This window comes from Mustelus asterias, chromosome 26, assembly GCF_964213995.1.
Source record: "Mustelus asterias chromosome 26, sMusAst1.hap1.1, whole genome shotgun sequence".
Classification (NCBI taxonomy): domain Eukaryota; kingdom Metazoa; phylum Chordata; class Chondrichthyes; order Carcharhiniformes; family Triakidae; genus Mustelus; species Mustelus asterias.
The window spans coordinates 6,461,467-6,479,314 of record NC_135826.1 but is presented as its reverse complement, the minus strand read 5'-3'; the positions used below and the strand labels follow the sequence as shown (position 1 = coordinate 6,479,314).

At 45.8% G+C, this 17,848-nt stretch overlaps 1 protein-coding gene across 5 annotated transcripts in view; it reads left to right on the top strand.

Moving 5' to 3' along the window:
• Nucleotides 1-1,126: 1,126 nt before the first annotated feature.
• The window catches only part of zfr2 (zinc finger RNA binding protein 2), a 70,020-nt gene continuing 53,298 nt past the window's right edge, over nt 1,127-17,848 (top strand). For all 5 annotated transcript variants that reach the window (XM_078198102.1, XM_078198101.1, XM_078198099.1 and 2 more), the window contains exons 1-2: nt 1,127-1,268; nt 3,617-3,695. In XM_078198102.1, the coding sequence (XP_078054228.1) occupies nt 1,232-1,268; nt 3,617-3,695 (116 nt within the window). In that variant the 5' untranslated portion in view covers nt 1,127-1,231. The remainder of the gene's footprint in view (nt 1,269-3,616; nt 3,696-17,848) is intronic.

The following is a 17,848-nucleotide window of genomic DNA, read 5'->3' as shown; positions in this document are numbered from 1 at the left end:
CAAGTCATAGATAATGCCTATAGTGCAGGAGGAGGCCATTTAGCCCATCGATTCTGCACCGACCACAATCCTATCCAGGCCCTATTCCCGTGAACCCACATATTTACCTTGCTCATCCCCAGACACTAGGATCAGTTTAGCATGGCCAATCAACCTAACCCGCACATTTTTGGACTGTGGGAGGAAACTGGAGCATCCGGAGGAAACCCAGGCATGACATGGGGAGAATGTGCAAACTCCACACAGACAGTGGAGATTGTTTGTTGAGATCAGGACCAGGATTAGCTGTGATACCTCGCAGAGTTAAAAGGCTCGGCCATCAGGCCCATGCATAAAGAAAGACACCGCAGGCGAGTTTGCTGATGGCAGCTGCTCACCTATCAAATGGATTGCTAATCTTGACATCAACTAATAACGGATTCTCCAGGGTTAGGTTGATTGGCTATGCCAGTGGTTCCCAAAGGGTGCAGCGCGCCACACTGGTGCAGCGAGAGAGGATGGCAAGTGGGGCAGGAAGATTAAAGGACAATCAAAGAAACATTTAAACATGGTTTAAACAAGCATTGTTTTATACTTTCTGGATGTCCCAAGATCATAGTATAAAGTAGTTGTGTTCTATGTTACGAATCAAGCACTGCTAGGAGTTGGGTTTTTTTTGTTTTTGAATGTATTTCTTAATAAAAAATTTGGTGTGGCACGAGCAAATTTTTATTCCAAAAGTGCAGCCCAGTGAAAAAAGTTTGGGAACCACTGGGCTATGCTAAATCACCCCTTAGTGTCAAGGGATAGGCAAGGTACATATATGGGGTTACAGGGATAGGGCCTGGGTTGGATTGTTCTGGTGCAGGCTCATGGGCCAAAGGGCCTCTTTCTGCATTGTAGGGATTCCATGAATTCAAATTCCACCAACTGCCGTGGTGGGATTTGAACATGGCTCCCCAGAACATCAGCTGAGATTCTGAATTAATAATCTAGTGATGATACCACTGGGCCATCTCCTCCCCTTGAGGTCCATGGGAAGAAGGGGAGGGTTGTTGTTGGTGTGCAGTACTACAGCGCCTCCTGCCGGATAGGAGGTCGAAGTTGCTCCCTTCATTTTTATTGGAATGAATCCCAGGTTAGTGCGCAGGCGCGTCGCCGGTCGTGTCGTCATCACGCAGACGGTGCCGGGAGCGGCGGGGAACGGCGAGGTGAAAGGTCGCGGTCCCAGACGCGGGGGAGGGGGAAGCTAATGATTCCTATATGTCCTATAGTCTCCTTCGCTTACGGTGAGTACCGATGGCAGCGGCACCTACCCCATCTCCACCCGCCCACCGGCCGGACCCCGGCCTCAGCAGCGGCGCCGCCTCATCCCCTTGGCTCGGCAGCCCGGAGCTCCGAGGCTGGGAAGGTGGTGACGGATCCCCGGTGAGTGGGGCCTAAGGCAGCCTCGGGCCGGGCGGCTATGTTTCCCCCCCCCCTCTCCCACACCTGCGGCCGGAGCGACCGCTTTTCTGCGGAATTTACCCCTCCTTCCGACCCGAGCGGAAATGGACCGTGATTGACAGGGTCGGCGGCCAATAGGAGAGCGGGGGCGGGTGGGGACTTCCGGTCCCTAATTTAACATTCAATAAATTCTGTTTTTATCCCACACAAAAACAAACAGAAAATGCTGGAAAATCTCAGCAGCTCTGGCAGCATCTGTGGAGAGAGAGAATAGAGCCAATGTTTCTTGCCCTTTTGGCTGAGATCAAGCCCAAGATAAGGTGCAATGTCTTGTCTTGTCAGCTTGGATCTTGTTTATTTCTCTGTGGGGACCATGAATTTAAAGTTTATTTATTAGTGTCACAAGTCGGCTTGCATTAACACTGCAATGAAGTTGCTGTAAAAATCCCCTAGTGGGATTTTGTTCCGATTCCGGTACACTTGAGGGAGAATTTAGCATAGCCAATGCACCTAACCAGCACGTCTTTCAGACTGTGGGAGGAAACCGGAGCACCCGGAGGAAACCCACGCAGACACTAGGAGAATGTGCAGACTCCGCACAGACAGTGACCCAAGCCGGGAATCAAATCTAGGTCGCTGGTGCTGTGAGGCAGCAGTGCTAACCACTGTGCTGCCCCTGGATTAGAATTGGATTGTGAATTAGGTTTTTGGAGCAAGTGGGGAAGTGGATTTGGTTCTGCCCATCCATTCTGAGTATTGGCTTTGTAAGTTTAAGAAATAAGTTTTTAAAAATGTTTTTAAAGTTTCCTGCCTGGATGTTCCTTCGTGCAGACTCTAAGGGACATTTCTGTCTCCACAGATGCAGTTAGATCTGCTGAGATTTTCCAACATTTTCAGTTTTAGTTTCAGATTTCAGTATCCATAGTATTTTGCCTTTATCTTTGAATTCATCCCCCCCGGAGAACCTTCGGTATCTTGAAAGGGAACCAAAGTCTGTTAATGCCATAACATTTCATAGAAATCATAGAATCCCTACAGTACAGAAAGAGACCATTCAGCCCATCGAGTCTGCACCGACCACAATCCCACCCAGGCCCTACCTCCATATCCGTACATATTTACCCACTAATCCCTCTAACCTACGCATCTCGGGACACAAAGGGCAATTTTTAGCATAGCCAATCAACCTAACCCGCACATCTTTGGACTGTGGGAGGAAACTGAAACACCCGGAGGAAATCCACACAGACACAAGGAGAATGTGCAAACTCCACACAGACAGTGGTTTTGGGCAGCATGGTGACAGTGGTTAGCACTGCTGCCTCGCAGCAGCAGGGACCCGGGTTCGATTCTGGCCTTGGCTCACTGTCTGTGTGGAGTTTGTACGTTCTCCCCGTGTCTGCGTGGGTTTCCTCCAGGTGCTCTGGTTTCCTCCCACAGTCCAAAAGTGGGTTAGGTGGATTGGACACAGTAAGGAGTCTAACAACACCATGTTAAAGTCCAACAGGTTTATTTGGTAGCAAACGCCATTAGCTTTCGGAGCGCTGCTCCTTCGTCAGGTGAATGGGAGATCTACTCATAAACAGCAAACAGGGCATATAAAGACACAAACTCAATTTACAGAATAGTGATTGGAATGCGAGTCTTTACAGCTAATCAAGTCTTAAAGCCATAGACAATTTGAGTGGAGAGAGCATTAAGCACAGGTTAAAGAGATGTGTATTGTCTCCAGACAGGACAGCCATTGAGATTTTGCAAGTCCAGGCAAGTTGTGGGGGTTACAATTTAGGTGGATTGGCCATGATAAATTGCCCCTTAGTGTCAGGGGGATTAGCCAGGGTAAATGTGTGGGGTTAGGGGGATAGGGTGGGATTGCTATAGGTCATCACCTTCTGTGCTGTAGAGATTCTATGACATGTTAAAGATAAACTGAAATCAAAAAAAGTTGTGCAATGAGTCTCCTTGCTTTTGTTTAAATGTGCCTTTTCCTGGCATTTGACTACTTGCTTTGTAGGGTAATGTTTCCTGTGTGTGTAGTGAGGGGGGGTGCTGGCTGACTGCACCTCCTGTCCACTGCCCAGGGCTGTTAATAAAGTTATTGCGGTTGTTGTTGTTCGCCGAGGCGGTGCCAATAAAGTTTTCCTCTGATTGTTCTCCCCACCCCCCCTCTCCGCTCGGTCACGTGACGCAGTGCCCGGCCGGTTGGGCGAAGACGCCAAGATGGCGGCGAGTAACTACTACGGCTTCGCGCATGGCGGCGCTCAGTACAGGTAGGATGGAGGGGAATGAGGGAGGAGAGGGTGACTGGGCCGCTCCGACCCGCGAGGCAACGAGAAAGCGGGGGTTCACCGCCCCAATAGCTTCCCTCAACTCGACCGACAATAACATTCTATTCAACAGCCGTTCCTCCTCCCCTCCCCCTTTTTCCATCCCCCCCCTCCGCCAAAGGGATGAAATAGCGGTGGGACCCTCGGTCACCGCAAAATGGCGGCAGCGGCCACGGGACTGCTGCAGCAGCCGGGTAGACAATATGTGCAATTATGGGGTGCAGCTCTTTCTCCCTCTTCCCCTCTCTCTCTCCTATCCCCCGTGGATTGAGTACACAACACTCCCATCCTGACCCCCCCCCCCCCCCCCACCGGTTACCGGCCTGGAGGGGGACAGGTGGCAGCTCCCTGCCCGAGCTCTCATTCTCCCTCACCGGTTTTTAATGGTGGCGCGGCTGCACCGTTACTGTTGTATGGGAGGGGCATGCTGTGGGCTTTCGGCTTGCTCCACAATAAAGCCGCTCCTCGCCTTGGCTCCTCACTCCTCGCCCGTTGTGTCTCCACAACGTTCACCTGTATTACACCTGAATCAGAAAAGAACATTTTCCCCGGTTACTGCGCTCATTTCAGATTCCGCCTTGTATGTAACAATATCACTTTGTGAATGGATTGGAATAATCCCAATGTTAAAGCTGCATCCTTTCGTAAACCTGGAAGCATCCCACATCTCATCTCCAGGTGTGAAATCTGCCGTGTACTTTAGCGTTGAAACGGTTGTAGTGTGTTTTCTGCTTGTCTTGGAGAGAAATCTACATTTTGTTTCAGGGAGTGTAAATTTATTTCATTGGTTGAGGGGTTCAACAGTTGCAACTGATGTGTAGGCAGCCGGTTTTCCTGAAACAGTTTGAGGGGAGGTACTGTTTTGAAAGTAAACATTTTATATATCTTTATTGTCACTTTTGGGGATGCTGTTTTTAGTTGTGTTCAATTTGAAGGAAATTGTTTCAAATTCCACATTAAAACTGCGGAATGTTCTTTCCCCCTCGCGATCCATTTGAGTGTGTTTTTGTTATGTTATTTGTAGAAGTAGATGGACTTGTAGAAGTAGATAGACATTCTTGTAGAAGTAGATAGAAGTAGATGGACATTAGGTTGATTGGACATTAGGTTGATTGGCCAGGTTAAAAATTGCCCCTTAGAGTCCTGGGATGTGTAGGTTAGAGGGATTAGCGGGTAAATATGTGGGGGTAGGGCCTGGGTGGGATTGTGGTCGGTGCAGACTCGATGGGCCGAATGGCCTCCTTCTGCACTGTAGGGTTTCTATGATTCTATGATTTTTGCTATTTTACGCACACTTTGAGCTGAAAAACATTTAATTTCACCTGTGCTTGTGTACCAGCAATGTTAAACTGAGGTTTAATTGGAGGAGTTTGTAGCCATTTGACACTTTTAACGTGAAGTTCAGATGTGAAAAGTGAAAAAATTGTTCCATTAAGAGGTTACATCAAATCCTGCCAATATCCCAAAGTCTGTTGAACTCTGATTTTTGCCATCCTTTTCCTAGGCATCACCTCTATTTATTTATTGTATAGTCCTGATGTAGTTGTTCCCTTGTCTAGAATAATTTTCAAATTGCCAAGCTATTATTGTTTTTAGTAAATCAGTTTTATCGCCATTGTATCTCCTATACTTCACTGCACCCTGAGAAGCAAATACTTTAGATAGTTAAGTGTACAACATTTAATAGAAGTTTTATGCATCTGCACATTAGGGTTAACAGATTTGTATTCTTGCAGGTGCAAATGGTTTATTTAATAATTCAGAAACAGCGGAGGGTTGAAAGAAGTGGAGGTAGTCAGGGTACATGGCAAATGCAGAGAATTGAGGTGGTTTAGTTTGGCAGAAGGAATATGGAGAGACGGCTCAGAGTAAAGTGGGAAACTTTTAGAGGTGCAGGAGTAAAGGGACAGTGTACGTATACATAGAATCCCTACAGTGCAGAAAGAGGCCACTTGGCCCATTGAGTCTGCACCAATTCTCCAAAAGACCATCTCACTCAGCCCCTCTTCCCCCACCGGTCTTATCCCTGTGCATTTACCACGGCTCATCCACTGCCACCTTGTCGTCCGATAGGTCATTGAAGGTGACAGGACTTGTTGAGAGAGCAGTTGATAAAGCATATAGTATCCTAGGTTTTTGTAATAGGGCCATTGAGTACTAGAGTGAGGAGATCATGTTGAACTTGTATAAGACACTAGTTGGGCCTCATCTGGAGTACTAAGTCGAGTTCTGGACACTGAAGGTTGTGAAGGCATTTTGAGAAAATATAAAGGCGATTTAAAAGAATATTTCCAAGGATGAAATACTGTAACTGAGGTGGATTGGAGAGTTTGGGACTATTTTGCTTGGAGAAAAGAAGGCTGAGGTGAGTCTTGATGGTGGTTTTCCAGATCCTAAGGGGTATGGACAAGGTATAGGACAAAAGGAATAAAAGTGATGTGAAGAAAAAATGTTTTCACTCGGGTGGTTAGAATCTGGAGCAAACTTCCTGAGGATGGTGGAGGCAGGTTCGATTGAGGTATTCAAAAGAGAATTGGATTGCTAACTGAAAAGAATGTGCAAGTTTACAGGGATAAGATAGGGGAGTGGGACTAGATAGAATGCTCTCTGAGATCCAATGCAGACTTGATGGCCAAAGGCTTCCTTATACACTGTATAGATTTTGTGATATGGAAACTGATGTTGCTGAGGGGCGGCATGTGTGTGGGGAATAGGAAGGGGGGGGGGGGCAGGAGTGGGTCCTTGGGAGACACCAGAGGTAATTTGGAATGGAAAAAGAAGTCGTTGATAGCAGGAATGCAGTCCACTCTAGTTGGGTGACAGTGGAGAGACATTGGAGGAAAATTGTGATTCACTGTCAAAGGGTGCAGAGAGTTTGCGAAGAATGAGGAGGAATAGTTGTTGTTTGTCATGTCATTGAAAAACTGATTGGAGAGATTGAAATGTGGAGTTCTGGGAAAGGTAAATGTGATCATTTCAGACTGAGATGGGAAATATCCTCACTCAAAGGGTTTCAAATCTTTGAAATAGTTTGTCCCAGAGAGTTGTGAATGCTGCATTGTTGTATATATTTAAGGCTGAGATAGTTTCCCAGGAAATCGAGGGCTTCTGGAGAGTGGGCAGTAAAAAACGTGGAGGCCAATGGTCAGTTATTGATTATTGTATGGAGGAGCAAGCTTGAGAAGCTGTATGGTCTACTTCTAATTGTTGTTATGGTTATTTGAATTTAAGAGACTTCAACACATTCAGGACTTTGGAGAGGGAAGGGAGGTCAAGGATTTTTTTTTAGAAGAGAGCGACGCGGTGGTGCAGTGGTTCGCACTGCTGCCTCACGGCACCAGGGACCCGGGTTCAATTCCAGCCTTGGGTCACTGTCTGTGTGGAGTTTGTATGTTCACCCTGTGCGGGTTTCCTCCCATAGTCCAAAGATGTGCGGGTGAGGTTGATTGTCCATGCTAAATTGCCCCTTGGTGTCAAGGGGAATAGCAGGATAAATGCAGGAGTTGCAGGGATAGGGCCTAAGTGGGATTGTTGTCGGTGCAGGCTAGATGGGCTGAATGGCCTCCTTCTTAGAGTATAAAAGTTGGGGTCTGATGTTGCAGATGTATAGAACGTTGGTTCGGCCTCATTTGGAATACTGCGTCCAGTTCTGGTCGCCACACTACCAGAAGGACGTGGAGGCTTTGGAGAGAGTACAGAGGAGGTTTACCAGGATGTTGCCTGGTATGGAGGGGCTTGGTTATGAGGAGAGATTGGGGAAACTGGGGTTGTTCTCCTTGGAAAGACGGAGCATGAGGGGAGACTTAATAGAGGTGTATAAAATTATGAAAGGCATGGATAGGGTGAACGGTGGGAAGCTTTTCCCTGGGTCGGTGGTGACGTTCACGAGGGGTCATAGGTTCAAGGTGAAGGGGGGGAGGTTTAACACAGATATCAGAAGGACATATTTTACACAGAAGGTCGTGGGGGCCTGGAATGTGTTGCCGGGCAAGGTGGTGGAGGCGGACACACTGGGAACGTTTAAGACTTATCTAGACAGCTATATGAACGGAGTGGGAATGGAGGGATACAAAAGAGTGGTCTAGTTTGGACCAGGGAGCGGCGCGGGCTAATTGTTCCTTGTTTCTCATTTCAAGGCTTCATTCTATGATCATCTTGCTGGTGCCAGTACAGAGCGAGACTGTGGATAGTTGGGAACCTGTCTCGGGGGCAGGGAATTCATATGGTATTCGTGGAAGTGGAAATGACTAGGGGTGGGAAGCATTTTCCGATCAGGGCCATTGTGATCTCCTGGACTCGTTTCGATCGCCTCGGGGTCGGAGAGGAATTTCCCAGATTTTTTTTTCCCCATATTGGCCCTGGGGTTTTTCACTCTGGGTTTTCGCCTCTCCCTGGAGATCACATGGTCTGGAATGGGGGGGTGGGGGTGAGTTAATAGGTTGTAATGAACAAAGCATTGTAGCTGTGAGGGACAGCTCGGTGGATAGGATATTGGTATGTAGATAGGCTGGAAAATTGGGCGGGGATCCTGGATTCAGGATTCAATCCTGGACCGGGGAGCGGCGCAGGCTTGGAGGGCCGAAGGGCCTGTTCCTGTGCTGTATTGTTCTTTGTTCTACATGGTAGGGTCCTATGATGATTCTATGAAGTGAGGACAGATTTGAAAGAGAAAGTGTTAACAATGCCAGCTAACACAGGAGCCAGAAAGGAAAGTTGGGTAGTTTAGCAGGGATAGCTTTGAAAAAGCAAGAGGTGGTTCTCATGGACAATCTGAGCTCGGAGAGGACATGGAGGGAGATGCAAGTTCATGGTTAGAACATTGGGAAGGCTTAAGGGAAAGAGGGGGAAATGGCAAAGGCAGCTGATCAGATTGTTTCAGTCTGGGTGACAATGAAATCCATATGTTCCTCACTTATTGCAGGTGAGAGTGACAGTGATGGAGAGTGAGGTTTAAGGTGGCGGCTTTGAGTAGAGAAAATAGGCGAGTGTTTTTGCATTCCAGGTTGATTTTCGAATAGTTCACTGTTTGCACAGACAAGAGCAAGACTTGATGGTGCTTTGAGGTCCAGCTTGATCTGATGATGAATGGTGCACTGAACTGTAGTGATGGGTGAGGGAGCTTCCCCATAAGATTCTGGGATTTTTGTTCATGGTGTAGAAGTACATTGTAAAGTCTACAGCATAGACTCTTTCAACCCAAACTGGTCTATCTTGGTGTTCATAATCCACATGAGACTTCTCCTGCTGTAATTGCCTCTTTCCATCCCATTGTATCATCAATATTCCAGCATGGACGCAGCATGGATTCATGAAGGGAAAGTCGTGTTTGACGAATTTACTGGATTTTTATGAAGATGTAACGAGTGCAGTTGACAGAGGGGAACCGGTGGATGTGGTGTTTTTAGATTTCCAGAAGGCGTTCGATAAGGTGCCTTACAAAAGGTTGCCGCAGAAGATTAAGGTACACTGAGTTGGGGGTAAAGTGTTAGCGTGGATTGAGGATTGGCTATCTAACAGGAAGCAGAGAGTTGGAATAAATGGATGCTTTTCTGGTTGGCAGTCTGTGACTAGTGGCGTGCCGCAGGGATCGGTGCTGGGGCCTCAACTGTTTACCATATACATAGACGATCTGGAGGAAGGGGACTGAGTGTAGGGTAACAAAGTTTGCAGATGACACACAGATGCGTGGGAAGGCGAATTGCGTGGAGGATGCGGAAAGTCTGCAGAGAGATTTGGATAGGCTAAGTGAGTGGGCGAGGATCTGGCAGATGGAGTATAACGTTGACAAGTGTGAGGTTATCCACTTTGGAAGGAATAATAGTAAAATGGACTATTATTTAAATGGTGAAAAATTACAACATGCTACTGTGCAGAGGGACCTGGGGGTCCTTGTGCATGAATCGCAAAAACTCAGTTTGCAGGTGCAGCAGGTGATCAAGAAGGCAAATGGAATGTTGGCCTTTATCGTGAAGGGGATGGAGTATAAAAGCAGGGAGGTCTTGCTGCAATTGTACAGGGTACTGGTGAGGCCGCAACTGAGTACTGTGTGCAATTTTGGTCCCCTTATTTGCAGAAGGATATATTGGCCTTGGAAGGAGTACAGAGAAGGTTCACCAGGTTGATACCGGAGATGAGGGGGTTAGCTTATGAGGAGAGATTGAGTAGATTGGGCCTATACTCGTTGGAGTTTAGAAGGCTGAGGGGAGATCTTCTAGAGACATGTAAGATAATGAAGGGGCTAGACAGGGTAGAGGCAGAGAGATTCTATCCACTTAGAAAGGAAACAAGCGCTAGAGGACACAGCCTCAAAATAAAGGGGAGTCAGTTTAGAACAGAGTTGAGGAGGAACGTCTTCCCTGAGGGTAGTGAATCTCTGGAATACTCTGCCCATTGAAGCAGTGGAGGCTACCTCGTTAAATATGTTTAAGTCACAGGTAGATAGATTTCTGATCAATAAGGGAATTAAGGGTTATGGGGAGCGGGCAGGTAAGTGGAACTAAACCACTATCAGATCAGCCATGATCTTATTGAATGGCGGGGCAGGCTCGGGGGGCTAGATGGCCTACTGCTCCTATTATTTTCTTATTTTCCCTTCTCCCTCATTTGAATAAAGCTTAAATGTATCAGTTCTATTAGCTGCGACTGCTTTGACATTAAATTCCATATCCTCCGCACTGTTTGTGTAAAGAAGGAGGTTGTTTCAACCATATTTAACGAGGTAGCCTCCACTGCTTCAATGGGCAGAAAATTCCAGAGATTCACTACCCTCTGAGAGAAGACGTTCCTCCTCAACTCTGTTCTAAACTGGCTCTAAATGAGTAATTCGCTTAGTGTCATTCCCCAACCTGCCTGTAACCCTGCTGTTCTTCCTTTTTCAGTTAATTCCCCTTTGTCTCCATTGAAGCTGCCTCCACTAAACTCTTATGTTTTTAAAAAAGTTTTGAAGGATCAGTGACCATGGTTAGAATATTATTTTGATAGACTAGATTAATGCTTCTTGGGAATGTAATGGTCAGTTGCAATTCACTTTTCAATCTGAACTCACAATCTGCACAGCACTAATCAAGGTTTGGCATTGGGAAAGGAGATGCGGCATTGGTTCATTTGAACCGGTGTATTTCTTGAAGCTTGAGGTGAGCTTGCTTCATAGGAATGGTAGCAGAGTGGTTATGTTACTGGACTAATGATTCAGACTCATGAGTTCATATCTCTCCAGCCCATTTGGGGAATTTGAATATGGTCAATTTAAATCTGGAATAAAAAAAACTAATATTATGGGATTGTTGTTTTAAAAAATAATCTGATTTACTAATGTCTAGAGAAACAAAGTAGGTGAAGCAGCATCTCTGGAGAAGAGTTAACATTTCCAGGCGCTGATCTTTCATTAGAGCTGAAGTAAGATAGAAATATAAAGGTTTTTATAGCAATAGAAGAACATTGGAGAAGGTATCTGATAGGGTTGAGGGCAGGGGAGAGTAAATAACACACTATGCCATGACGTGAAAGCCGGAGGGTGGGAATAGATATGGTAACAGTTGTGTCCAAATATGGTATGAATTAACTCTCATTGCCAGATCTGGCCAATATGTAACTCCAGACTCAGAAATATGGTTGACTCCTAACTACCCTCCGAAGTGACCAAATAAGCTACCCAGCTGTAGCAAGCCACAACAACTAAGAATCAAAACAGAAGTATTACCTTGGTTTGATCTTGGCATCAAACTCAGATGGAACAAAAACATGCCCAGCCCACACAATTCTGCAAAGTTCTCCTCTATGACAGCAGGGGTCTTGTGCCAAAACCGAGCAAGCTGTGCCAAAGAGTAGTTAAGTAGCAGCTTGACATACTTTAGGTAAAACTATGATACCTTCAGCCAAAGTTCCAGACATCTTTCTCACCATCACTGGGTATGTTCTGCACCACTGGAAGGACAGGCCTATCAAAGATGGCAGCACAAAGGAATGTGGTCAGGAGGGAGGTTCCTGCACAGTTGTTTCCAGATCCACGAAGTCGCACAGCAAGGAAACTTCCTGCTGATTAACATTACTGCCGTGATGAACCAGTAGCCATATACATTGAAAAACACTTGAAAGTGATACAGAAGTCAGACTGGACATGAGCTCACAAATTGCATTCTGACTCGGCAGCACGACCAATGACCAAGCTGGCCTGAAAGACATAGCTGGCTGACTGGGCTTGTACTAAGAGAGCAAACACAGAAAAAGCCTACTTGACCTCGTCCTCACCAGACTACCTATTGCAGATGCATCTGTTTGTGACAATATTGGTAGAACTGACAGCATGTGATCTTTGTGGAGACAGTCCCATCTTCATGCTGAGGACATTGGAATATTATGTGACACAGCCAGTGTTAAAATGGATGAATTCAGACCCTATCAGCTTGAAACTGGGTACCATAAGGTGGTGTGGGCCATCAAGAGCAGCAGACTTGCACTCCACCACAATCTGGCCTCACTCACTCTATAGTGCCAGAGGCCCAACCTTGGTTCATTGAGAAATGGTGGTGAGCATACCAGCAGCAGCACCAAATAATCTGTCAATCTGGTGAAGCTACATCACAGTGGCTGCTTAACAGTGGATGAAGCATGCTATGCTTTACAACCATCAGACTAGATCAAAGCTCTGCAGTCCTGCCACTTTAATTGTTCACCATCATTCACAACCAAAACAACTAACAGAGCATGGAAGCTCTTTAAATGCCCCCCATCCTCAATGATGGAGTCCAGCGCATGAATGCAAAAGACGAGGTTGAACGGCTTGTAGCTTTCTTCAGCTAGAAATGATCTATATCAGCTGCTTCCAGGGGTGCCCATAGAAACAGCTGATTTCATTGGATACAGAAAGGGCTGTGGACTTCCAACAACATCCTGGCTGTGATGCTGAAGCCTTCTACTCAAAAGAGCCAAATCTTTAGCCAAACTATTCCAGTTCGGCTGCATTACTGGTCTAGCTGACAAAATGGAAAATTGCCCAGGTATATCCTGTCCATGAAAAGCATAACAATTCTAATCTGACCAATAACTATTAACCTTTTCTCAATCATAAACAAAGACATGAGAGGGATCATTGACAGTGTTATCAAATGAAACGATCCAATAGTCCCTCAAATTTTCAATTCCACTAGCACCACATTCTTCCAGGTCTCATTAAGGCCTTGGTCAAAACATGGACAATGTCAATGAATTCTAAAGGTAAAGCGCAAATTGCATCAAGGCAGCATTTGACCAGGTGTGACATCAAGGAGTCCCAAGTCTAAGCAAATTGGGAAAAACTCACATTACTAAGTGATACCTAGCACAAAGGAAGATGTTTGTGGTCATTTTCTCAACTGTATGATATTGCAGGAGTTAATCATAGAACATAGAACAGTACAGCACAGAACAGGCCCTTCGGCCCACGATGTTGTGCCGAGCTTTATCTGAAACCAAGATCAAGCTATCCCACTCCCTATCATCCTGGTGTGCTCCATGTGCCTATCCAATAACCGCTTAAATGTTCCTAAAGTGTCTGACTCCACTATCACTGCAGGCAGTCCACTCCACACCCCAACCACTCTCTGCGTAAAGAACCTACCTCTGATATCCGTCCTGTATCTCCCACCACGAACCCTATAGTTATGCCCCCTTGTAATAGCTCCATCCACCCGAGGAAATAGTCTTTGAACGTTCACTCTATCTATCCCCTTCATCATTTTATACACCTCTATTAAGTCTCCCCTCAGCCTCCTCCGCTCCAGAGAGAACAGCCCTAGCTCCCTCAACCTTTCCTCATATGACCTACCCGCCAAACCAGGCAGCATCCTGGTAAATCTCCTCTGCACTCTTTCCAGCGCTTCCACATCCTTCTTATAGTGAGGTGACCAGAACTGCACACAATATTCCAAATGTGGTCTCACCAAGGTCCTGTACAGTTGCAGCATAACCCCACGGCTCTTAAACTCCAACCCCCTGTTAATAAAAGCTAACACACTATAGGCCTTCTTCACAGCTCTATCCACTTGAGTGGCAACCTTTAGAGATCTGTGGATATGGACCCCAAGATCTCTCTGTTCCTCCACAGTCTTCAGAACCCTACCTTTGACCCTGTAATCCACATTTAAATTTGTCCTACCAAAATGAATCACCTCACATTTAACAGGGTTAAACTCCATTTGCCATTTTTCAGCCCAGCTTTGCATCCTATCTATGTCTCTTTGCAGCCTACAACAGCCCTCCACCTCATCCACTACTCCACCAATCTTGGTGTCATCAGCAAATTTACTGATCCACCCTTCAGCCCCCTCCTCTAAGTCATTAATAAAAATCACAAAGAGCAGAGGACCAAGCACTGATCCCTGCGGCACACCGCTAGCAACCTGCCTCCAATCCGAAAATTTTCCATCGACCACCACCCTCTGTCTTCGGTCAGACAGCCAGTTACCTATCCAATCGGCCAACGTTCCCTCTATCCCACACCTCCTCACTTTCATCATAAGCCGACCATGGGGGACCTTATCAAACGCCTTACTAAAATCCATGTATATGACATCAACTGCCCTACCTTCATCAACACACTTAGTTACCTCCTCAAAAAATTCTATCAAATTTGTGAGGCACGACTTGCCCTTCACGAATCCGTGCTGACTATCTCGGATTAATCCGCATCTTTCTAAATGGTCGTAAATCCCATCCCTAAGGACCCTTTCCATCAATTTACCAACCACCGAAGTAAGACTAACCGGTCTATAATTACCAGGGTCATTTCTATTCCCTTTCTTAAACAGAGGAACAACATTCGCCATTCTCCAGTCCTCTGGCACCATCCCCGTGGACAGCGAGGACCCAAAGATCAACGCCAAAGGCTCTGCAATCTCATCCCTTACCTCCCACAGAATCCTAGGATACATTTCATCAGGCCCAGGGGACTTATCGACCTTCAGTTTATTCAAAACTGCCAAGACATCCTCCCTCCGAACATCTATTTCCTCCAGCCTATTAGCCTGTAACACCTTCTCTTCCTCAAAAACATGGCCCCTCTCCTTGGTGAACACTGAAGAAAAGTATTCACTAATCAGTAGTGTTCTCAGCCCAAACATCTTCATCGATAACTTTCTGTCCAAAAAGTCGGAATTATTCTTAATGATTACATAGTACTCAGTGCCATTTGCAACTCCTTGGATGCTGAAGCCATCTGTGTCCACATGCAGCAAGATTTGACAACATTTCGGCTTGGGCTGCTAGGCGACAAGTTCTGTCTCAAGTGGCAGGTAATGACCATCTTCAAAAAGAGACTGTTTAGCTACCTCTCATTGATGTTCAATAGCATGTCAGCTGCCAGCAACATCCCAGGTGTCACCATTGACTAGAAACTTAACTGGACCAGCCATATAAATCCTGTGGCTACGAGCAGATTAGAACATAGAACATAGAACATTACAGCGCAGAACAGGCCCTTCGGCCCACGATGTTGCACCGACCAGTTAAAAAAAAAAACTGTGACCCTCCAACCTAAACCAATTTCTTTTCGTCCATGAACCTATCTACGGATCTCTTAAACGCCCCCAAACTAGGCGCATTTACTACTGATGCTGGCAGGGCATTCCAATCCCTCACCACCCTCTGGGTAAAGAACCTACCCCTGACATCGGTTCTATAACTACCCCCCCTCAATTTAAAGCCATGCCCCCTCGTGCTGGATTTCTCCATCAGAGGAAAAAGGCTATCACTATCCACCCTATCTAAACCTCTAATCATCTTATATGTTTCAATAAGATCCCCTCTTAGCCGCCGCCTTTCCAGCGAAAACAATCCCAAATCCCTCAGCCTCTCCTCATAGGATCTCCCCTCCATACCAGGCAACATCCTGGTAAACCTCCTCTGCACCCTCTCCAAAGCCTCCACATCCTTCCTGTAATGTGGGGACCAGAACTGCACACAGTACTCCAAGTGCGGCCGCACCAGAGTTGTGTACAGTTGGAACATAACGCTACGACTCCTAAATTCAATCCCCCTACCAATAAACGCCAAGACACCATATGCCTTCTTAACAACCTTATCTACTTGATTCCCAACTTTCAGGGATCTATGCACACATACACCTAGATCCCTCTGCTCCTCCACACTATTCAAAGTCCTCCCGTTAGCCCTATACTCAACACATCTGTTATTCCTACCAAAGTGAATTACCTCACACTTCTCCGCATTAAACTCCATCCGCCACCTCTCGGCCCAACTTTGCAACCTGTCTAAGTCTTCCTGCAAACTACGACACCCTTCCTCACTGTCTACCACACCACCGACTTTGGTGTCATCAGCAAATTTGCTAATCCACCCAACTATACCCTCATCCAGATCATTAATAAATATTACAAACATTTCGCAATAAAGTGGGTGAATATTACAAATATTTCGCAATAAAGTGGGTGATTAGAAGCTGTGTATTCTGCAGTGATTGACTCATGACCTGACTCCTCAAATCCTTTGCCTTATTTTGAAGGCACAAGCCAGGAGTGCAATAGAACAATCCCCATTTGCCTGTATAAATGCAGTTCCAACAGCATTCAAGATCAATACCATCCACGACCAAGCTAAAGGTGTGGAGGTGAAAGAGTAAGCTTGTATTTCTATAACCGATGCACATCTCTGGTTGTCCCAAAATGTTTCAGCCAGTGTAATTTGAAATGTGGCTACCAATTTGCATTCAGCAAATTCCGAAAGTAATGACCAGATTATTTTTAGTGATGACTTGGTGTGAAGTATTAGCCAGACACCAGGAGAACTTGCCTGCTTTTTAAAAATTCTGCCATTAAATCTTCTACATCCTGAGTGAATAGTGAACCCGTGTATGAAAGCAAACTAATAATTTGTAGTGTTTGTTTTTTGATGGAGTGGCACAGTGGTTGGCACTGCTACCTCAGCGCCAGGGACCCAGGTTCAATTCCAGCTTTGGGTAACTGGAGTTTGCACGTTCTCCCCGAGTCTGCGTGGAATTCCTCTGGGTGCTCTGGTTTCCTCGCACAGTTCAAAGATGTGCAGGTTAGGTGGATTGGCCATGCTAAATTGTGCCCTTGTGTCCCAAGATGTGTAGGTTAGGGGGATTAGCGTGGTAAATATGTACGGCTACTAGGCCTGCATAACATGCTCTGTTGGAGAGTGGGTGCAGACTCAATGGGTCAAATGGCGGCCTCCTGCTCTGGGGATTCTATGATTCTTGAGATCAGGGAAGTACTTTTGAAAAGACCGTAATGCCTTTTTTTGAATTTCCCTTCAATTGTATTTGTAAGTTCAGTTTCTGTAATTATAAGTGACTGTATAAATATGAAGTTGCATGATGCATTTAAAGAAGTGGAAGGAAAATTGAAGATTTGTGGAACATTGTTTTGCAGTTGTCCTGGTATCTGGTCTGAACTAATCCTGAGTGTTGTTCCATTTCTGCAGAGAAGAAATTGAATGCCCGTTCAAATATTCCTCCCAGTTGAATGAGCAGGAATACCAGGCTTAAGTTTTTCACGTTTTGGGAGGGCCTTTTTAATATTGATTCTAGAGTATGTATTCACCATTAAATTATATCTTATCTTATCCTGCCTAATTCACTTTGCCTGATGTGATTTCTTACAGTTCCTCAGGGTACCAGATCCTGACTGAAGATAAAAGTTTGTCTTCAGATGCAATCAGAGAAAAACATCTGGCTTTGTTACAAAGGGAGGAAAATGCTCATCACTATTTCTACAGTCTGACCCTTTGTTAGATTTCCTTGGGTTCTACATTATAACAGTCTGGTAAATAAAAGCAAAATACTGCGGATGCTGGCAATCTGAAATGAAAACAGAAAATGCCAGATTAATTCAGCAGGTCTGGCAACATCTGTGCAGACAGAAATGTAATGAATTATATAATTGAAGAGCGGGTTGGGGCAGAATGGAAGGTCAGGGATAGCTTGGAGCTCCGATCTATCTAGTTCGTTAATGTCCTTTAGGGAAGAAAATCTGCTGTCTTCACCTAATCTGGCCTACATGTAATTCCAGATCCACACCAATATGGTTGACTCTTAAATGCCCTCTGAAATCAAGCCAGCATTTGACTGAATATGGCATCAA